Here is a 22369-nt window from a genome sequence, read left to right as displayed (position 1 = left end):
GGAGTGATCAAGAATGTTAGCTTTAGGGTCAGACAGACCTGGGTTCAAATCCCAGCTCTGGGGGCAGGCCCCGTGGCGTAGTGGTTAAGTGCACGCACTCCGCTGCTGGCGGCCCAGGTTCGGATCCCAGGCGCGCACCGATGCACCGCTTCTCCAGCCACGCTGAGGCCACGTCCCACATACAGCAACTAGAAGGATGTGCAGCTATGACATACAACTATGTACTGGGGCTTTGGGGGAAAAAAACAAATAAATAAAATTTAAAAAAAAAATTTTTTTTTCAAATCCCAGCTCTGCCACTTCCCAGCTGAGCCATCCTGGGCTGGTCACTTGCCCTCTCTGAGCCTCTATTTCCTCCTCTATGAAATAGAGAAATTGAGAGCACTTACCTGGCGGGGTTGTGATAGGCATTAAGTAACAGCACTCTATGTGGTCCCTGACACATGGCACATGAGAATGCCAGCTGCTATTAGTCGTGGGGATGGCAGTAGTAATAAAAAGTGATGATTGTCATTGTCACCATGATGAAGCCCAACCCCAAGGGCTTCCTCTCCACTACCCCAGGGACCCCCAGGTGACCCTGGATTCTCCCAAGTTCTCTTCTCCTCTTTGAGCTCCTGGGGGTCGGGCTTCATCCTGTCCTTGTCCCCCATGACACCCACAGTGTCCTACACACAGCAGATGCTCAGCACATGCCCGTCAGTACATGGACGCCTGTTCACAGCAGCTTATCTTGTCCCTGGAGAGCAGGAGCATGGGGCCCATCCTTCTGGAGCTTTCTCCTGCCCTGCCTCGCACTGTGAGCCCCAGAGATCTTGGCCGAGAGCAGAGGGGACGTTTTGTGGCAGTCTTCTGGTGAGAGCCCCCTTGACTCCCCTGAGCTTCCTTGTGGCTGTTCTCCAAGTTCCAGCCTCAGGGCTCCCGTGGCTTTGTGGCCTGAGAGCGGCCGTGCAGTGCCCACAGATGTCCAAGCTGCCCTGGCGAAGAGGGGTCTGTGGAGAGAGCTGCGCAGAGCGTTCAGCTCTCCCTCGGACCCCAGCCCTGGGCCTCCACACGGAGGACTTGCCCCTCTGTCCTCCCTGACCCCCTTTGCTCTGACCCTCCAGACGTGAGGACACCAGACCCCATCCTCACGGCCCAGGGGCGTGTATTTACTGCATACCGTCTTCATTCTTCCCCAGCCACTTCTCTGGGGATCAGAGCAGGCTAAGGGCTTGCTGAGGTTCTCGGGAGATGATGTGGACTCCTGTGAAGTGGCAGGAGCCAAGCGGGCAAGGAACAGCCCGTGGTTCTTCAGCATCCTCAGCAGCGCCCCCACGAACGCTGTGTGAGCCCTTCCCGAGCCAGGCGCGGCCACACACACACACTCACTCACTCACTCTTACCCCACCATCTCGGTTACTCCTCGTGAGGAGCCTGTGATGTAGGGTGGCTGCTTCTGTTTTAGGGACAAGGACATAGAGGCTCTGGGGGGCTGGGGGTTCCTCAGGTTGCACAGCTGCTGAGGGGAGCCTGGTTCAACCCCAGGTCCATCCCACCCCCACTGGTCGCACCCTCGCCTTCTCGACACGGCTGCTAGGACTACAGGCGCTGCGGAAAATCAGAGCTGGCCCCACAGGAGGGCCGTGGACCCTCTTCTTCCTGGCTGGGGGGTCAATTGAAACAGCATTCAAATGCACAGGGCCTTTGGGGCTGGAGTTCGGAAGTGGGCTGTGGCCACAGCCTCTGGGCTTGTTCCTTGTTGGTGGCTCAGCGTGCAGACGCCCATTGCTGGCTCCTTCCAGATGCCTTGGGCATCCGGGCTCCTGCTGTCCCTGGCGTGTCCTTGGTGGCCGAGCCCAGTGGGGACAGCTGGCCTTCTTTTCAGTTTTGCTCCCGTCCCTCCCCTCGTCTCATGTCCCTGTTCAGCTCAGCATGAACTGGGCAGTTCTGGGGGAGGCTCACAGGTTCTGAATGTAGGAAAGCTTACGGGCATTGTTGCAGCGTGAAATCAATCATTTTTTCTTAATCAGGTTTCAAGGGTGTTGAGGACTGTTGTTAAACATTGAAAGAAAGTTTGGGCTGATTTCCCAGCGGTCCCCTCCTCGAGGCTGGCCTCAGTTTCCTGTGATTTTCCACACAAAGGAGGGGAGGGCTGGTGATGGGAGCCCTTAGAAATGGAGGCAGCCTGAAGCTGAGGGGTTCCTCTCTCTTTTCTCTGCTGGACCCCTTGCAGCCGTGCCCCGTCCGCGTCCCAGCTCCCGGAACGAGGTTATTCAGTGAGCACTACTGCGTGTCAGGCCCACACTTGGCATCTGCTAGGGAAGTTGACCCTGAGGGGTGGAGTGACTTACCATAGTCATGTGGTAGGAGGTGGCCCCACATCTCCTGTCCTTTGCCCTCCCAGCTCCCCAGCCTTACATGACTCCCTCCACCAGGAGCCTTCCCGCACCTCCTCACCCACTCTGCTCTCCTATGGTGTCCTTGCCCTCTGGCCTTTTCTTAGCTGACTCCTCAGCAAGGTGCCCGGGTCCTCCACCAGCCCCTATGTGCCAGTGGGCATGCTGGCCGGCCGCAGAGCCCCAGGCCCACCGCTCCAGCCGCACCAAACGTGTAAGAGGCGTGGATGCTGACCCCTGTTTTCTGACCCTCCGGCTCCTGACGGGGGTGCAGCACATGCTCAGGTGTGGCCAGGCCAGCGTGCACACAGATTCTGTGCACCGGACTAACACCCTGGCCTAGGGCCCGGAGGTAGGCAGAGGCTCCCTTCAGTGGGAGGGCAGTCAGGATCCCAGAGGAAGGAGGTTTGCTGCAGCTTCCCAGCGGTCACGGCCCAATTCCCAGCCCAGAGTGTTTTCTGCTCTACTTGGTGTAGTGCCTGCTGCTTAAAGCTCAGGTTCCCAGGCAGCCCCTTTGCCCTCCACAGTAAAAAGAAAAGATAATTGATGTCTTCTTTCTGCAAACACTTCCTAGCCGCGCCTGCATCGTGGGCTGGGGGCAGGGGGCGGACAGCAGGCAGGACACACAGCAGTGGAGACTGCGGGGACGGCACCCGTGGATGCAGCGCGTCTCCCCCGTCTTGGCAGGGCGGGCGGCGCGTGATGGGGTTTCTCTCCTCCCCAGAGCCTCCCACGTGCTCCCCCGACCAGTTCGCGTGCGCCACCGGGGAGATCGACTGCATCCCCGGGGCCTGGCGCTGCGACGGCTTCCCCGAGTGCGACGACCAGAGCGACGAGGAGGGCTGCCCAGTGTGCTCGGCCGCCCAGTTCCCCTGCGCGCGCGGCCAGTGTGTGGACCTGCGGCTGCGCTGCGACGGCGAGGCCGACTGCCAGGACCGCTCGGACGAGGCCGACTGCGATGGTGAGACCCCGGCCCCAGCCGGGTCTCTGTCTCTGCCTCGGGTCAGACCCCAGCCCAGGCCCCGCCTCCAGTCAGGCCCCGCCCCCAGTCAGGCCCCGCCCAGGCCCTGTCTCACCCAGGCCCCGCCTCTTCAGGCCCCGCCTCCAGTTAGGCCCCGCCCATGCCCTGCCACCCAGGCCCCGCCTCCAGTCAGACCCCGCCCATGCCCTCTCCCGCTCAGGCCCCGCCCATGCCCTCTCCCACCCAGGCCCCGCCCCGGCCGCCGCCTCCCTAGAGAAACCATTTGTATTGCCTTCCTGGGTGTGGAGCTCCAGGCTTCGTCTCGCCACACTGGGGTCACTGTAAAACCTTTGCCCAGAGTGAAATCGCCAGGTCGTCCTCAGCTTGGGAGGGAAAGAAGTTAGTTTTAGGCTCAATGAGGAAAAACCCTGCCGTCCACCCCAGAGTCACCTGCCGAGCAGTTTGGCTTGAAGGCAGACTATGCGAGTCAGTCTTTCCTTCCCTCATTTGGTCGAGAGATTTACAGAAACCCAAGGCAGATCCAGTAGTCCACTCGATTTCGGTGGCTTACACCCACGTAAATCCCCCTCCCAAAAGGCAGTGCTGTCCTCCACTGAGCAGGCTGCGGGATGATGCCTGGGTGGTTTCTGGCAACCCATTGAACCAGAAGTTACAAAGAGATTTGTTTAGTCACCCTGGGTCCACTCTGACCAGCAGGATCTTCATTCAGACCTTGACAGTGAAGCATACATACCTATGCCCTCTCTGAGTTTTCATTTTATACACGATGTGGCTCCGTTGATTCCTGCCACATACTGTCAGCACCACCTCCCTGTGACTGCCACTGAGCTGTGAATGTATCCCTCCAGCTGCTTCCCCCACAGCCACACCGTGCTGTTCTTAGATAACTGAGATGCTATGTCGTCACCACCCCGGTCCCCATTCATGATGAGCAGCCATTTTGTGGAGCACGAGGGCCTGGGGAGTCATTTCTCAGATGTTTCTACAAAGCCACAGTTGTTAAGTCTTTCCAGCTCACAGACCCTTCGAGAATTGGGTGGAGACTGTAGACCAGGGGTTGGCAAACTGCGGCCTGAGGACCAGATCCAGACCGCCACCGCCAAGGTTTTATTGGGGCTCAGCCAGGCTGCTTCGTTTACGTATTGTCTGTGGCTGGTCTTGCGCTGAAACAGCAGAGTTGAGGAGTCACAATAGAGACTGAGGGCTCTTAAAGCTCGAATACTTACTATCTGGCTCTTCAGCCAATTCTTCTGTGAAGAACCAGATAGTAAGTATTTAGGCTTTGAGGGCCATACGGTACCCTGCCGTACACCTTGCCCCAGCACAGCGTTTGGGCTGTGACCTCACGGGATGGCAGGAGCCCTGATTAGGGACGCCCCCTCCCTCCTCCTGCTCTAAATGTTTCTCCTGGAGCAAACGCAGCAGCCCCATAGCAGGCCTCTGTCTCAGAAGCCTCCTCCCCTGCTGGTCACCAGCACATCTTCCCACCCGTTGCCAGGACAGGGTCCCCTTGTCTCCAGTTCCTAGAGCAGGACACCCGGGACAGGCAGGTGGGGAGCTATGGATAGCAAGTATTGGGGGCGGGCGATGGCTGAGCCCCCCGGGCTGCTGCCTTGCCCGTGGGGCTGTAGCTCCTTCCAGGTCGGCGTCTGGGAGGAGGAGGGGAGGCAGCGGGCAGTACCCGGCCTTTCTCTGCCTCCTCCTCCAGAAGGCCATGAGCTGCATGGGTCACTTGTGTGGACCTGCCCCTGGTTGGCCGTCACCTCCTCCGTAACCTGGGAGAGCCTGGGTGCAGGGCTGCGTTAGTCCTGGCCGTGTTCGGGCCTGATGAATACCTCCCGGGGCTGTTGGGGTCTCTGCCCTGCCAGCCCCACCCCAGCATCGCATCAGCCTTGGGACAGGGTCATCCTGAGGAGCGAAAAGATGGGATTTGCCATGATCCCTTGTAGAAAAGGTCTCATTTGTCTCCTCTGCATTGGAACCCAGACCTTGATTGCTGGGTCTGGGGGGCGGGGCGGGGAGCACTGGCTGGCGGCCACCTGCTGAGTGCCCCTGGCCGCGTCGCGCCCTCCAGCCTCTCTGAACGCAAGGCCCCTCCTTGCAGCCGTCTGCCTACCCAACCAGTTCCGCTGCGCCAGTGGCCAGTGCGTCCTCATCAAGCAGCAGTGCGATTCTTTTCCTGACTGCATCGACGGCTCCGACGAGCTCATGTGCGGTGAGCCAGCTTCCCACCGATGGGGGGGCTGCTGTGCTAGGGTCCTGCCTCAGGAGTGTGGGGTCGAGAGGGAGGAAATGGCTGGGGGCCGTGTTTGGGACTGAGGAGGCTGGGAGGTCGGGAGTGTTTGGCCTAGTGGGGAGGCAAGGAGGCCTTGCTAGAGGTGGAGGCGACTGTGGGCTGAGCTGGGACTGGGAGAAGGGGACTGTGAGCTTTGGGGCATTCCGGCTGGGACAGAGGCACAGAGGCAGGCCCCTTTGGAGAAGGCATTGGTGAGTGGGGCTGGCTGTGCCAGGCCAGGCCTGAGTGAAACATCATGCTTCTGCCCAGAGACCTCACCCAGCAGCAAGATTACCCCTGACCGGGTGAGGGTGGGAGGCGTTCCCTGGCAGCCTGCTGTCTGGCTGAGGAGGCGCAGTGCACACTTGCACACACACACACGTGCTGCATGCCCCTCGAGTGACACGGCCTGTACAGTCAAGGATACAGGGGCCAGAGGATGTGGGGCCAGGGCAGTCAGGGAAGGCTTCCTGGAGGTGGTGGCTCTTGAAAGGCTGTTTTTGATTCACACGAGAAGGGGGCAGGAGTCCCAGACAGGAAGTGGCAATGTGTCCATGTGTCTGGGGATATGCCACTTTGTTTACTGCAGGGGGACCTGGGCAGAGAGCTCTGACTGCAGGAGAGGGGGTCCGAGTCTCGCTCCTCTGCTGGGCAGGTGTCCAATCCGACAGTGTCTGTCTTCAGCCCGCAGCGTGACTGAGGCCCCAGTAGTCGAGGCGGATATTCATCCTTGTCCCCGGAGCCAGCCGCTTTCCTCTGTTTGGGTTTGTGGCCGGCAGGAGGGGCTGTAGTGGATTGCCCTCAGAATCGTGGGGCCAAGCTGATGGGAAAGTGAATGTCCTTTTGTCAAAGTTGAGAGCCCAGACACGCCCTCCATGCCCTGAGTGGCCTTGATAGTGGAGCGAGCCTGAGGAGCGCCCCCACCTGGCAGCCCCACGCACAGGTGCCCAGAAGGACCCCTGGGGGCACCTTTGCAGCCCTGAGCGGGCTCCTGGCTTTGCGGGTTTGGTTGAGCCCCAAGTCCAGGCCCTGTCACACTCCACCCCGCACGGTGCCCCCACTTCGGCCTTTCAGGATTCTCGCCTCTGTGGCAGGCGGGCATGCGGGACTCTGGGAGCCCTGCTGGTGACAGCGCAGGCCCTGGGGCACCCGTCAGCCCAGCCCCTACGCGGGGGCGGAGTCCACTGCTAGACAGGCTGGGAGACCCCGGGGCCCCGCCTACCTGCCCCACACCTGCGGGCTGGTGCTCAGCTCCTCTAACCAGCTGCGGGGCCTCCTGGGCCGGCTCTGTTAGGGACACGGCACATGGGGGCATCCGGTGCACGTGCTTCCAGCTGAGAATACAGGCTGCTGTGGAGGGGTCGCTGTTGAGGGGCCGTGGTGGGGAGGTGGGTAGAGCTTAGCCAGGAGGAGGGGGAGAGGGGGAGGGCGCTCCGGGCAGGCCGAGGGGCAACCAGTCGGTGGTGCCGCTCCAGCCCCAGCATCTCCCTCCTCCCCGCCCTCCGTGAGGTCAGCGGGTGCTGGGCCTGGGCAGCACCAGCTCCTCCGGGACACACTGTTCCTTTGCGGTCGGTTAACGGCGGCCTCTCCTCCCCCGTCCTCTGGCAGAGATCACCAAGCCTCCCTCGGACGACGGCCCCGCCCACAGCAGCGCCATCGGGCCTGTCATCGGCATCATCCTCTCCCTCTTTGTCATGGGCGGGGTCTACTTTGTCTGCCAGCGTGTGGTGTGTCAGCGCTACGCAGGGGCCGGAGGGCCCTTCCCGCATGAGTACGTCAGCGGGACCCCCCACGTGCCCCTCAACTTCATAGCCCCGGGCGGCTCCCAGCATGGTCCCTTCACAGGTAAGGAGCCGGGACGTGCAAGGGCCCTGGGCAGGATGTGGGAGAGAGGACTGGGGATGCTGCTACCACGACCCGTCTTGTGCACATGGAAGACATCACTAATCCGTCACAGCATTCAGGCTTTCTTGAGCCTGTGCTTGGCATCAGAATCCTTCTCAACACAGAGTCCTGCACAGCCAGGACTCATCCTGTGGCCTTGGAGGAGTGGGGTCAACTCTTTGGACTTGACCTTCCATATTCTTGTGGGTGTGTCATGAGTTGTCTGTGGCGGGCAGCTGGGCGGGACACACCTCAGACAGGACTTACCCACCTGAACCCGGGTCTCGTGGGCAGCAGGAGCTGAGGAGGGCCTGCCGTGTCTGGGGCGCCCCGGCCCTGACCCTCCTTGTCCCCTCGCGCAGGCATCTCGTGCGGCAAGTCTATGATGGGCTCCGTGAGCCTGATGGGGGGCCGGGGCGGGGTGCCCCTCTACGACCGGAACCACGTCACCGGAGCCTCGTCCAGCAGCTCATCCAGCACCAAGGCCACGCTGTACCCGCCGGTGAGTGGGGGCGAGAGGAGGCCTGGCCAGCCAGGGGTCACCCACCACCAGTGGCTGACTTGGGGGGGACACTTCTTGTGACCTCAGGATTTCTAGAACTGTTAGCTGTCCCACCATCTCAGAGAATGGGGGGAGCGTTCCCCTTCCTCCTCTCCAGACCCTGTTGTTTTTCTCTTTAATGACGTTTTCTGTTTAGAAAAGGGTGCTCTTTGTTCATTGTGGATAATCTGGAAACCACGTAAAAATCTAAAGAGCGGAAGTCTCGCCCACAGTCCCTCCTCCCAGGGCTGCTGTCGGGCATCTCGGTGTTTAGGTGGCGGTCTCTGTCCCGCAGGGGCCCCCATGGCTGCCTCTGGGGGCCTGTGTGGCGGGGTGCTCAGTGTGTCTGTGTGGGCTTTCCCCCCAGTGTCCTCGTCAGGAACACCCAACTTTCCCAAAAAGGGCCTCTCAGGGTCCCTGAAGATAGCTGGGTTGTTTCCCAAAGGACAGGCACCCACGGGCTGACTTGGTGGCTGAAATGCTCCTCCAGCAGCCCGGATGGCGTGAGGGGCTGAGCCACCCGCTGGAGGGAAATGATTGTCCAGAGGGGGAGGCCCTGGAGCCCTCAGTGTCTGAGCCCCCCTACAAGTAACCACGGGGACCTTCTCCCCGAAGTGGGCTGGGGAGACCCCCATCCCCAAGAGCGCAGCCCCAGGGGCACCGCAGTGAGCTTGCTGCACGGACGGGACCCAGGGTATATGGAAACATGGGGTCTGGCTTAACGTGGTTCTATGCTTTTTAATTCTTCGAAACCTGATTTCCTGCGATGGTATGCCCCTCTAAGGTGAGGACAGCCTTTGAGCTTTCTCTGGGGTCTGCAACAGGCCCCACCCGCCAGGGCTGGGCCTTCCTGCCCTTCTGGGTGTCCCTCACGTCTGGGGTGCTGCCCCCTCCTTGTTGTACCTGACCCTGGCAGGCCCTGGGAGGGAGGGGGCATCGGAGGTTGTCATCTCCGGTTCACAGACGGGAACTGAGGCTCCTGGAGTCTCTGGGGCCTCACTGTGTTCAGGGACAGAGGAAGCAAAGAGCCAGAAGCCTGGAGTTGACAATACTCACCACCATTCCGCTTGTCCTCCCCGCTGCCGCTGTCTCCTGACTCGAGCAAGCCCACGTGACCAGCTGGAGGCACGAGGAACCCATGGAAGGCTGAGCTTCCTGCAGGACGGCCCCTGGGCCCCCATGCAGACACCAGGAGGCTCAGGAGACTGGCTTCTCCATCCTCAGGCTCTGCTGGGAGCTGGAGGGATCTTAATAGGCAGCAAGAGATAACGCTGACCAGCCAGCTGTTTTTTATATAATTCACATACCATATAATTCACCCACTTAAAGTGTACAATTCGGTGGCTTTTAGTATATTCACAGATATGTGCAACCGTCACCATAGTTAATTTTAGAACATTTTCAACAGCCCAAAAGGAAACTCCTCGCGGAGCCAGCTATTTTTAAGTTAACTACGTTATTTTGCATCAGTAATCTATGCTCGTGGTACAAAATTCAAAAGGTACAATGGAATGTGCAGTGAAGAGAGGGGCCCCCACCCTGAGCAGGAGCCCCCCTGGAAGCACTTCCTGGGGTTAGTTTCTTGTGTTCTTGTGTTCTCCCAGGGGTGTTGGTGCATAAGCAAGTATACAAGAGTATGGACTTAATTTTTCCAGCAAAGAGTAATTTTTTCACATTTTACTTTGAGATAATTGTAGATTCCCATGCAGCTGTAAGAAATAATACAGAGAGATCCCAGCTACCCTTCACCGGTTCTCCCCAGTGGTAACATCTCACATGACTAGAGTTGTCTTCATCCATTTGTGTTGCTCTAACAAAAATATCATAGACGGGGTGGCTTACACAGCAAACTATTTTTTCACGGTTTTGGAGGCTGGGAAGTCCAGGATCAAGGCACTGGCAGATCTGGTGTCTGGTGGGACCCAGTTCCTGGTTCTTAGACGGCTGTCTTAGCCTCACATGGCAGAGGGGCGAGGGAGCTCTCTGGGGTCTCTTCTTATAAGGGCACTGGTCCCATCATGGGGGCTCCACCCTCACGACCTAACCACCTCCCAAAGGCCCCACCTCCTAACCCACGCCACTGGGATTAGGTTTCAACATATGAATTTTGGAGGAATGAACATGCAGTCTATAGCAATGTTACCATATCATAATTAGGACATTGATGTGATATTCTTTGGCTTGTTCAGATTTCACCAGTTTTACATGTGTAATTTTTTTTTTTTTGGTTTTTTTTGGTGAGGAAGATCAGCCCTGAGCTAACATCCATGCCAATCCTCCTCTTTTTGCTGAGGAAGACCGGCTCTGAGCTAACATCTATCGCCAGTCCTCCTCCTTTTTTTCCCCAAAGCCCCAGTAGATAGTTGTATGTCATAGTTGCACATCCTTCTAGTTGCTGTATGTGGGACGCGGCCTCAGCATGGCCGGACAAGTGGTGTGTCGGTGTGTGTGCCTGGGATCCGAACCCGGGCCGCCAGTAGCGGAGCGCGCGCACTTAACGGCTAAGCCGCGGGGCCGGCCCCAACATGTGTACTTTTTTTTAAGACCATTTTTTTGGAGCATTTTAGGTTCACAGCAAAATTGAGAGGGAGGTATAGAGATTCCCCACATACCCCCATCCCCACACAGGCACGGCCTCCCCATTATCAACATCCTGTACCAGTGTGGTACGTCTCTTACAATCCATGAACCTTCATGAGAAATGATCATCACCCAGAGTGCATGGTTGACGTTAGGGTTCACTCTTGGTGCGGTTAAGTTCTGTGAGTTTCGACAAATGTACGACATGTACCCCTCATATGGTGTCATGCAGAGTGGTTTCTTATGTACTTTTTTTTTTTTTTTTTTTGTGAGGGAGATCAGCCCTGAGCTAACATCCATGCTAATCCTCCTCTTTTTGCTGAGGAAGACCGGCTCTGAGCTAACATCTATTGCCAATCCTCCTCCTTTTTTTTTTTTCCCCCAAAGCCCCAGTAGATAGTTGTATGTCATAGCTGCACATCCTTCCAGTTGCTGCATGTGGGACGTGGCCTCAGCATGGCCGGAGAAGTGGTGCGTCGGTGCGCGCCCGGGATCTGAACCTGGGCCGCCGGTAGCGGAGTGCATGCACTTAACCACTAAGCCACAGGGCCAGCCCCATATGTACTTTTTAAAACCCAAATGATGGCATCTGAAGGTGGGGATAGCTGCTCTCTGAGCCTCGCTTTCTGCTACTAGCAATAAGTAAAAGCTGGGTTTACAAGCCCTTCCCACGCTCCCAGCCGATGCATGCAGTCTCCATGTGCCACATTAACCTAGCTCCAGAAAGGGGTGCTGTCGTCCTCCCATTTTGCAAATGAGGAGGCTGAGGAACTGAGGGGTAACTACCCGCCAGCTCATTCTGTTGGAGCAGACCACCCCCTGCCCTGCCTCTCCCACACCCTGAGGTCTGTTCTGCTCCTCACCCGGTCTGAGTAGCGTGATGAAATCTCACACCGTCCCGCTGCATCCCACCGGGGACATGCCTCGTCCCTTTGTCCAGCGGATCTATGCAGAATACGCTGCCCACCCGTCACTCACTTAGTAGCCGTCTCCGTTACCAGATGACTGTCACAGTATCGCAGTGCTTGTGTTCAAGTCGCCCTTATTTCACTTAATAATGGCCCCAAAGTGTAAGAGTAGTGATGCTGGCAATTCGGATATGCCAAAGAGAAGCAGTACATACAGTGCTTCCTTTAAGTGAAAAGGTGAAAGTTCTCAACTTAGTAAGGAAAGAAAAAAATTCTATGCTGAGGTTGCTAAGATATACGGTAACTTTTATTACAGTATATTCTTATAATTGTTCTATTTTATTATGAGTTGTTAATCTCTTACCGTGCCTAATTTGTAAATTAAACTTTATCATAGGTGTGTATGAATCGGAAGAAACACAGTATATACAGGGTTGGGTGCTACCCGCGGTTTCAGGCATCCACTGGGGGTCCTGGAACAGACCCCGCACGGATAACGGGGGCTCCTGTATTATAGGAATTAGACTTTGCACCATGCGGGGGGGAAGTAAAAGTCCAAAGGGGGAGTTGGCGGGAAAGTCCCAGAGGGGCCTCGTGAGGGGTCACTGTGCAGGTGGACACACGGGGCCTGTGGGGACATCTGCTGGGGTGGGGAAGCACAAAGGGGGCTGGTGTGGGCGTCCAGGGACTGCTCCCAAGTCCCACTTCTGAGCTCACGGCGAGGCGTGTGGGCGCAGGCCTGGGGTCACTGGGGTCAGCCGGGCAGGTGCCCGGGAAGCGAGCCGGGCACCCTGGGCTGCAGGCACCCTGCTCTCTCCACTGTCCCCGTGATGACCCTCAGGGCGGGACAGCTGCTGCTTCCCCTCCGCAGACCGGGGGATCCTGGGAGGCGTGGGGCCCGCTTAGCCGAGTTGGCCGGTGCAGACGGGACCCCAGCTCTGTATGTTAACCCCGAGGCGGGCGGGCGGTGGCAGGTCTGTCAGGCCACCCTAACCCTTGCTCGGCTCTCCTCAGATCCTGAACCCGCCGCCGTCCCCCGCCACGGACCCCTCCTTGTACAACGTGGACATGTTCTACTCTTCAAACATTCCCGCCACCGCGAGACCCTACAGGTACGAAGGCCCCCGCAGCCCCCCAGAGAAGCCCGGGGTAGAGGAGGGGCCTTGTCCCCAGGTCCTAGGTGAGAAAAGCCGGGGAGGGTCCAGGGCGCTGGTGGGTGTGCGTTGGGGCCCAGCCCTGCTCCCCCTGGCTCTGCTGGCCCCTCAGACCACACTGGGCTGCCTGGCCCCGTGAGCAAGCCGGGCCTGCCTGTTGAGCCCAGAAACCAGCCGAGTCCCATGTTCTGAGCAGGCTCTTGTAGCAGCTCTCGGGGTATTTTGTCAGCCGGGATGTGTCGGGGCAGATGTGGCCTTGAAGGATGCCACCAGGGGGTTCCCACTGTGGCACGGCCAGGCCCCACCCCCAGGAGGGCCTTGGGGAACGGCAAGCTGGCTGCCCACCTTCCGGGGAGGCCCGATGCACAGGCGCCGGGAACTGTGCTTGAATCCAGCTGTGGGACCCTGGCAGTGATGCCCCCTCTTGCTGCCTCGGCCCCCGTAAGGACCAAATCCAAGTCCCCATGAGTGCTGGTGGGGCACCTAGCCCCCTGCGGGCCCTTGATAGGGTAATCCTTTCTCCTTATGTACTACAAGGGCCTGCTTGAGCCTGGGAAGCCCACAGGCCTGCTCAGGCCCCCTACCCACCCACCTCAAGCTGTCTATATCCGGGTCGCACGCCCCACCTCCCTGGGTGGGGTGGGGACACCTGAGAATGTTAAGCAGAAACAGGATCCGGGGGTGCTGGCCTGTGTCCAGGGGCCGGGGCAGAGCCTGGGGTAGGTGACATGAACCTCCTGACTGTAACCCAGTGGTCTCAGCCAGCAGGGCCCACCCCACAGGTACACTGGGCTCCTCACCCCCAAGGGAGCTACCTGACGGGGCAGATGGGGGTTGGGCCTGGGCCAGACTTGCCCCCTATGTGGAGATCAGGGCTTTGGCATGTCTGTGGACCACCCAGGTGGAGGCAGAAGCTTGGGAGTGGCCGAGGCCCCTCATTCTCCTCCCTTGGGGTCCCCTGGAGTAGCAGAGCCTCTGAGCGTGGCGCCGCCTGCCACCTCGTGGCCATTTCAGGAACTCCGGGGCCCAGCGTGGGTGCAGCCTCTCTGCTGGGTCACTGCTGTATTCAGGGACCTGCAGAGGCTCCCCACTGCCTCAGCGTCACCGTCTGTCCCCAGTAGCCTCGTCGGCCGCTGTCCCAAGGGCTGTCACATCCACACCAGCCAGGCCAGGCCCCTCAGTCTCCCTTCACCCCACGCTTTTCTCGTTCTGTCCTGATTTCGGTCCTACTCTGATACCTCTTCCCCCCACTGTCTGTTGGGGTCCCTTCCTGCTCCCGGGGTCCTATGAGGCTGATCCTCCTGCTGCTCTTTGCTCAGGACCAGGTGCCCCTTGCTGGCCCTCGGGTGGTGGCTCCCCCTTCCCGCCCACTGGGGCTCTTAATTAAACACACCACGGGGCAGCCGGACACAGGATTTCAGGGTGCAGGAGGTGTTTTGAGGGCAGCCAGGAGACATCTCCAGGGTCAGGTTGCTTTCACTGAAGATGGGACCATTCCAGGCCAACTGGTCTCCGATATTTATGGTGATGATATACTGGGGAACAGTTATCAAGCACTTTTCTGGTGTCTGTTTCTAGCACTTTCCATGCAGAATCTCATTTTAATCCTCACAGGCCCCTTTTGAAATGGGTGCTGTTTCATCCTCCCTGTTTTATCAATGAGAAACCGAAGCTCAGAGAGGTTAAGTAAGTTGCCCAAGATCAACCAGGCAGGCTCTGAAGGCCTCGCTCTCCGTAAAGGCGACCTTGGCCTGGGGCTGCCGTCCTTGCCAGGGCCGGGGCTCGGCAGCCCCGCAGGGTGGGTGCAGGCACGCCCACCTGAGAGGTGGGGATGTTGAGACCACACAGCTGGGGGCCTCCCCAAATCAAGGTCCCACCCCCCCTTCTTTGTCCCCGTCAGGCCCTACATCATCCGAGGCATGGCGCCCCCGACCACGCCCTGCAGCACGGATGTGTGCGACAGCGACTACAGCGCCAGCCGCTGGAAGACCAGCAAGTACTACCTGGATTTGAACTCGGACTCAGACCCCTACCCGCCCCCGCCCACGCCCCACAGCCAGTACCTGTCGGCGGAGGACAGCTGCCCGCCTTCGCCCGCCACCGAGAGGAGCTACTTCCACCTCTTCCCGCCCCCGCCGTCCCCCTGCACGGACTCGTCCTGACCTCCGCCGCCCGCCGGCCTCTCTGCGCCCCTGTAAATAGTTTTAAATATGAACAAAGAAAAAATATATTTTATGATTTAAAAAATAAATATAGTTGGGATTTTAAAAACATGAGAAATGTGAACAGTGATGGGGGGTGGGCAGGGCTGAGAAAACTTTGTACAGTGGAGAAAATATTTATAAACTTAATTTTTTTAAAACATCACTGCCATTCTTTTGTGCCATGTATGCGTCCACGTTGAGTGTCCCCACGGAGTGAATACGACCTCTGGCCTTCCCCTGGACGGCCTTTGGAGCTATGCACTTGCCCTCCTGGGCACAGGGTCTGTCTCCATCAGGCCCCCACAGGGAAGGGCTGAGACCTCTGGGCAGAGGCCCGCAGGCAGGCCAGCTTCATGGGTGCTTGATTATGGGGTCAGGAAGGACCCCATTGGGGCCAGCTCAGTGGTGTGGTTAAGTTTGGTACGCTCCGCTTCGGCAGCCTGGGTTCATGGGTTTGGATCCCGGGCGTAGACCTACACCACTCATCAGCCGTGCTGTGGTGGCAACCCTCATACAAACTAGAGGAAGATGGACACAGATGTTAGCTCAGGGCAGATCCTCTTCAGAAAAAAAAAAGGAAGGGCCCTATGCGTGATTTAGTGCTCTGCTGTTACTGTCCCAAGATTCTAAATAATTTTTGCGAAAGAGGCCCTGCACTTTCGTTTTGCGCTGTGCTCTGCAGATTATATACCTGGCCAGTCTTGACTACAGTCTGACCTCTGTGTGTGCCAGCCCAGGGCTGCTGCTGCTGCCAGGAGATGGTGCTGGGGGCCAGGGGGCCCTCCTGGCCCTGCTGTCCGTGTTGACCCCAGTGGATGCACTGCCCAAGGCTTACCAGGTGCCCACTCGGGTGGGACCAGAGGAGACAGATAAGGCCTGGTCCCTGCCCCTGGGGGTCCCCAGTCTGTGGAAGGAGACAGAGGATTCAGCAAGTAATGGTGTGTCGGCTCTTCTCCCGCTGCTCTGAAAGCCAGGCAGGAATGACCACATTCGGAGGGGAGGGCGGAAATGCAAGCTAGAAGGGATCTGACCTCAATTGGAATGTTGGAGGGAGGTCCGAGAACCACCACGTGTAGAGCTGAGTGCACCTTCCACCTGCGAGGCAACACAGAGATCTGCAAGGAGGGCCTCCCGGCGCGAGCCTGAGATTGAACCCTTGACCCACCCCAGGGCCTGGAAGTGCGGGGGTGGCAACAGCTGAGGGAGGGGAGTCAACCAACTGCTGGATGGCCTCCAGGATGGGTTCCAGAACATACTGGGATCCTGCAGCCTCGTGCTGAGGAGGGGGGACGGGGAAGGCAGCCGCCCTTAGGGCTCCAAGACTGCTCAGCCAGGGGACATAGCTGGGGACATTAGGGCACAAGTCTGCTGGACCTGGTTCCCTGGAACAGACCTTTGGGGAGTCACCTCCCCTGCCCCCCGATTGCCTGGGAGTTCCCCGAGGTCATGGGTCAGCACTGGCAACAGATGGAGACAGGTGGATTGGCTGGTGCTGCCACCGCTGGGACCAAGCGCAGACATGGGACGAGGCGACCTGCCACCAGTGCAAAGCAGCAGTGAGCACTGGAAGCCCAGTCCTGGATGCCAACCCAGGGCTGCCTGTGCCACCCGGTGGGGACCTCTCTTTGCAGACAGGAGGGGTGGGCTCTGCCTGGGAAGGCCAGCTCCATCTTCCCCACTTCATCCTGGTGGCCCCATCTGTTAGGCAAGGGTGCCGTCCCCTAGGACCGCGGTAGGGCTTCTGTGAGATGACGCCTGTGAGGACGCCTCGCCCAGTGGGTGCCTGGCAAGCACAGGTCCTTGGTAAATGGAAGCCGTGACCGATTAAAGCTCAGACAGGTGACATACTTGCCCAGGTCACACCACTAAGGACCGGCAGAGCTAGAGCATGCACCCAGAGCTCCTAGGCCCAAGGTGGGGTCCCCTGCCCCACAGAGCTGCCTGTGGGGCTCAGAGCCCCAAGCTCTCAGGGTTCCTGTCCTTCCAGGTTAGTGCCCTGAGCTGCTAGTTAACGCACTAATCTTGACCCGCGCAGTTTGGGTGTGCTTTGCTGACTCAGAAGCAGGAACTGCATCGTGGGGGGGCCCCCGGAGACCCTCCACTCTCCTGCCCTTCCTTCCAGCCATGCATGGTGGGGGTCCCCCGGGAGCACCCCTGCTCCGTTCTCCTGCCCAGCCAGCCATCCCGTCTGCTAGGGCCTGCCGGGGATAAGGCAAGGGGCAGGAAAGGAGTGGCCTGGACTGCTGACCCCTGGCAGAGTCACCCTCTCCAGGCCTCCTCTCCCCCCTCCACCACCATCCTGGGCGTCACTATAGAGCATGGCTAGGGGGGCCATCTGGTGGGCAGGGGCCACTCTGCGGAACCCTTTCCTGCCGTGCGGTCAGCTAGGTAGAATAGGGGGCAACCCGCTGGCCTAATACATGCCGAGTAAATCTGTCCGCCTTCAGTAAGCACCCACTGTGTGCAGAGAGCCCTGCACTTAAGTCCCATGCTGGGGGACCCAGAGATTGGTCAGATACAGCCTCTCCCTTGAAGGTGCTCCAAATCCAGTGATAGAGGCAGACGGTTTCCACAGCCATGGGGTTCTGAAAGCAGAGTTGAGATATCCTGGGGGGCACCGAGAGGGTATCATATTCAGATGGGAGAGCAAGGAGGGCTTCCTGGAGGAGGTGATACCTGAGCTGTGTCTTAAATGAGGGGGTGAAGTTAACTTGGTTTATCTCAATTAAACTTCACTACAGCCTCGCTGGGGAGATGACACTCCTAACTTGTAGTTGAGGAAACCAAGGCTCCGGGGAAAAAGAAGTAAAGCAAGAACTTTTCTCATTCTTTCCTTTATCCAATAAACATTACTACCTGGCTACCAGGTGCTACTCAGTGTGGCCGAAAGGGCTTCTACCTTCCTTCCAAAGCCTCTCCCCTCTGCGGTGACACCCACTACTGCCTGTCTCTGTCACGCCTCAACTGAGCCCTGTGAGGGTCTCCCTTGTGTAACGGGCTCCCTCCTCACCTACCCTATCAGAGGGCCTTTTACTCAGCTCTGCCCTCCTCCAGCCCCTCCCTCCAGGACAGGTGTGGGAGCTCCGCTCCGCCCTGGGTCCAGAAGCCACCTTGGTCTACAGCTGCCCTGGGCAGTTGAACAAAATCCATATGGCCAGACCTTGGCATGTCCACTGCCAGGTAGGATGCTGGGGAACCGGGAGGGGGTGAGGTGAAAGGTTTTGTCCTGGAGAACCCCGGGTGGTTGGGAAGTTGGGTAGGGCTTGGATACCACGTGGCCCCTGCAGGGTTTCTTCTCGAGAGCCACTCAGCTGTCTCTTCACAGGACTAGGACCCCCTCGTTGGACCATACCCTCAGGTCACGGTCTGGGGTCCCACCAAGGAGCCCTTTGCTGGCTCCCTCTCTCGAGGTCTTCGCCCAGATTCCTATGCCTCTATCTCCTTCTCTGGACCCAAATGCCCCCTTCTCTTTTCTTTCCCCATAAGCTGGATGGCAGCCCTCGTCATTAGCAACCCCAGCAGCTCCTCTTTCTACCAACCCCTGGATTATCAACAGTCCTTTGCTGGGAAGGGAAATACTCACCTCCTCCCCAACCCAGACTGAATCTTGATGCAGTCAAGAAAAGGATGAGACAGGAGTTAAATGTCCCATGTTAAAACGGGTCCACCTTCATCTGCCTCTAGAGATCGCTATCTGGCCCTTCTCTCCAGCCTCAACATGTTTTGACCAGAGCCAGCGATGAGCCAGCACCAGCCCGGGCCCTCCCGAAGCATGTCCTCTGCCTGGGTGGCCCCACTCCAGCCCTCGGGTGAGGACGGAGCCCTGGTGACATAAGAAAAGGAAAGACAACTTTCTCCCCAAGTTGAGCTTATTCATCTTAAAGTCTTTTTCTATCTGAGTGTATGCGTGTGTTAAAATGTTCTTTCTTTGAAAAGGGATTTAAAAAAAAATTTATTATTATTATTTTACGGGGGAATTTTTGCCCTAAGCTAACATCAGTTGCCAATCTTCCTCCTTTTTTCTTCCTTTCCCCCCACAAAGCCCCAGTAAATAGTTGTGTATAGTTTTTGTTTTTGTTTTTTTTGTGAGAAAGATCAGCCCTGAGCTAACATCCATGCCAATCCTCCTCTTTTTGCTGAGGAAGACCGGCTCTGAGCTAACATCTATTGCCAATCCTCCTCTTTTTGCTGAGGAAGACCGGCTCTGAGCTAACATCTATTGCCAATCCTCCTCCTCCCCCCCAACCCCCAGTAGATAGTTGTATGTCATGGATGCACATCCTTCTAGTTGCTGGATGTGGGACGCGGCCTCAGCAGGGCCGGACAAGCGGTGCGCACCCCGGGATCTGAACCCGGGTCGCCAGCAGCGGAGCGCACGCATTTAACCGCTAAGCCACGGGGCCGGCCCCTAGTTGTGCATAGTTTTAAGTTTTTCTGGTTCTCCTCTGTGAGCCGCCACAGCATGGCTACTCTACTGACAGACGGGTGGTGTGGTTCCCTGCCAGAGAACCAAACCCGGGCCACTGAAGCAGAGCGTGCTGAACTTTAACTGCTAGGCCATAAAGGCTGGCTCAAAATGTCGTTTTTTTCATGAAATCCCAGTGATAGTAAGTGGTATTTTTTTTTTAATATTACTTGAAAGGATTAAAATTTGGCAGCTGTGTCTGTTCCCAAAAGTTAAGGAGTAATAGCTGGGTGATGGGTAGTGGGCATACTTTTCTCTCCACTTTTGAGTATGTCTGAAAATATTCATGTAAATTTTTTTTCAAGCCTAAACGGATTAAAAATTTAAACATTAAAAATTAAACCACAAAAGGATTGGGGGGAAACAGGGGAAGGTGGTGATCCGTGAAATCTAGAAGTTTTAGGATGGTGAAGCCAATCCAAAGCTTCAAAGTCACTCTCTTGCTTAAAGCCTAATTAATAGCTCTCCATGGCCCTCATGAGATGGGCTGAGCTCAGATGCCTGCTCCTCCAGGAAGTCCTCCCTGACATCAACACTTCTGGATAGGTTAGGAACTCATGATGATTGAAGACTATGGGGCCCACTTACGTTGGGTGAGGTACTATACTGTTTCCTTTAATTATAGCGCACATGGCCCTATGACCCACCTCAGAGTCTGGGTTGGAGAAGCCTGAAGCAGGTACTGGCAAGTCCTTTGATGATGAAAGAGCAAAGGGATGGGTGGGTGGCTGGGCCCTCCCCTGGCTGCCAGAAGGGCAGGTCCCAGCCCTTGCTGTCCCCTTCTGCCCAGGCCAAGCCTCCCTCTCAGGCACCAACCCTGTCCCGGGGTTCCCTGCAGCCTTTCCCATGCTCCTGTGCCACTGTGCTTCCATAGTTTCCTCTGCCAGGCATGCCTGCTCCCTCCCCACCGAGGGTAGAGACTTGTCCCTCTCTCTAACCCTCTGCAGCACGCACACCTTCTGAGCTGCTGTCAATCTGGACTGTGTTCCTCACCAGCTGTGTGGCTGTGGGTAAGACCTCTAGCCTCACTGAGCAGCAGGATCAATGCGAGTAACATCTGCCCTTGGTTGCTGCCTCCCCGGAGGCCCAGCACACTTCAGGGCATGGACACAGGTTGGTAGCTACAGTATCATTACCAGTCCTTCGCAGATAAGAACTGGAGAGTCAGAGAGGTTAGATCACTCAGCCAATAATGGGCTGCACCTGGTATCTAAATGCTTTCTGGGCCTCAGTTAACTAATCTGTAAAATGGGGATGATAATACTGTTCTGGGGGCTGGCCCCATGGCTTAGCGGTTAAGTGCGCGCGATCCGCTACTGGCGGCCTGGGTTCGGATCCGGGTGCACACCGAGGCACCGCTTCTCCGGCCATGCTGAGGCCGCGTCCCACATACAGCAACTAGAAGAATGTGCAACTATGACATACAACTATCTACTGGGGCTTTGGAGGAAAAAAAGAAGGAGGATTGGCAATAGATGTTAGCTCAGAGCCAGTCTTCCTCAGCAAAAAAAAGAGGAGGATTAGCACGGATGTTAGCTCAGGGCTGATCTTCCTCACAAACAAACAAACAAACAAACAAAATACTGTTCTGAGCTACCAGCAATGAACTCTTTCTAGAGAGTCTGCCTCCAGCCACAGGCTCTGCTGAGGGGGTAAGCTGGGGGGGAGGCATGTTTGCACTGGAGACCCAGCTCCCCAGGCGCTGGGGTTGACCCAACTCAAGCTGGGCTTCCCCGTTTGGCATGGGGGCTCAGAGAATCTGGGTCAGTGATGTGGAGGGAGCTCAGGTCAGCTGGGACCAGTGCAAAGGGCAGAGGTGCGGGTGCAGAAAGATACCAGGCATCAGGAAGGCAGGCTGGTGGCCAACTCTGCTGGTCCTGCCTTCTCCATGCTCACTGTCACTTTTCTTGGGCGGCAGCCCGGGGAAGCCTCCAGTAACACGCCCTGTCCTCCTCGAGCAGGAGTGGCCACCCCTGACCAAGCCATCACCACCAGTCAGCTGCCCTAAAGCCTGGGAGGGACCCACAAGCTCCCTGCATGGAGCCCCCTTGTCACTCCAGGCCCCTGCCCAACTGAGCATCCGGGATTATTGGTTTCTCCTGGGCATGCTGGCATTCTCAAGGCCCCGCACGACCCAGTCACTTCTGCCACCTCCTCTCTCTGCCATGTCCCTCTCCCACTGCAACCCAACCATGCCTGCCTCCCCAGCGCTCCAAAGCCCCTCCTTGAGGTCTCTGGTCTCCCTCTCTAGCACCTGGAGCCAGGAGCTCATGCTCAGTCCTCCCTGTCCCGCGGGTTGAAATGCAACCTGCTCAGGAAGGGCGCCCACTACTGTTTTATTTACCACCTGCTTAGCACTACCTGGTGCGGCCCAGGTGGTGTCTGACCGTCCCCCACAGGCGGTCAGAGCCGGGACCCTCTGCTCCCCGTGCACGCCCGCAGGCTGGGCGCAGACCAAGTGCCCACGAGAAGGCTGCCCACGAATGAGCAGCGCCCCCTCTTCGGCAGCCACCAGCCCAAACCTCCCCCACCGCACGCACACCGGTGGGTGCGCGATTTTGCGTCCTGCTGAACCCCGACTGGGTTTCACGCGGGCTAACCTCGCCTGCCCTTCTCAGTCCTCCGCCCACTTTCGCCCGCGGCTGATTGTCACGTGACCCTGGACGGCGCTCCGCATCCATTGAGGATCAAGGCAGGTTATTAGCAGTAAGTGCGTAAAGGTGAGCAGATGGTGGGCTACTCCTGGGTGTCCCCGCCCGGCCCTCTGCAGGAGGCAGGGAGGTGGCGGGGGCCCCGACGGGCATTGTGGAAGAAGCTCGTGTATCAATCCTTCCGCAGGGCAAAAGGGAGATCCCTGCAGTTCTCCTCTCTCGCGGTGGTGGCCGCCGCACAGCTAACTAAGGGCACACGACCCCTCACTTTGACCCCACTCCTGGCACAGCCACCTTTTCTCGGTAAAGTGACCACGACGGGCGACCGTCTTTATAAAATGCAGCCT

The 22369-nt window shown here is 57.9% G+C and overlaps 1 protein-coding gene across 2 annotated transcripts in view; it reads left to right on the top strand.

Moving 5' to 3' along the window:
• LRP5 (LDL receptor related protein 5) overlaps nucleotides 1–15066 on the top strand; it is a 111209-nt gene extending 96143 nt beyond the window's left edge. For both annotated transcript variants that reach the window (XM_058526202.1, XM_058526203.1), the window contains exons 18-23: nucleotides 3103–3339; nucleotides 5465–5575; nucleotides 7244–7480; nucleotides 7882–8021; nucleotides 12563–12660; nucleotides 14603–15066. In XM_058526202.1, the coding sequence (XP_058382185.1) occupies nucleotides 3103–3339; nucleotides 5465–5575; nucleotides 7244–7480; nucleotides 7882–8021; nucleotides 12563–12660; nucleotides 14603–14864 (1085 nt within the window). In that variant the 3' untranslated portion in view covers nucleotides 14865–15066. The remainder of the gene's footprint in view (nucleotides 1–3102; nucleotides 3340–5464; nucleotides 5576–7243; nucleotides 7481–7881; nucleotides 8022–12562; nucleotides 12661–14602) is intronic.
• The last annotated feature ends 7303 nt before the right edge of the window (nucleotides 15067–22369 follow it).

This window comes from Diceros bicornis, chromosome 31 (assembly GCF_020826845.1).
Source record: "Diceros bicornis minor isolate mBicDic1 chromosome 31, mDicBic1.mat.cur, whole genome shotgun sequence".
NCBI classification, from domain to species: Eukaryota; Metazoa; Chordata; class Mammalia; order Perissodactyla; family Rhinocerotidae; genus Diceros; species Diceros bicornis.
The sequence above is the reverse complement of the archived record's forward strand: the minus strand, read 5'-3'. Positions and strand labels throughout refer to the sequence as shown.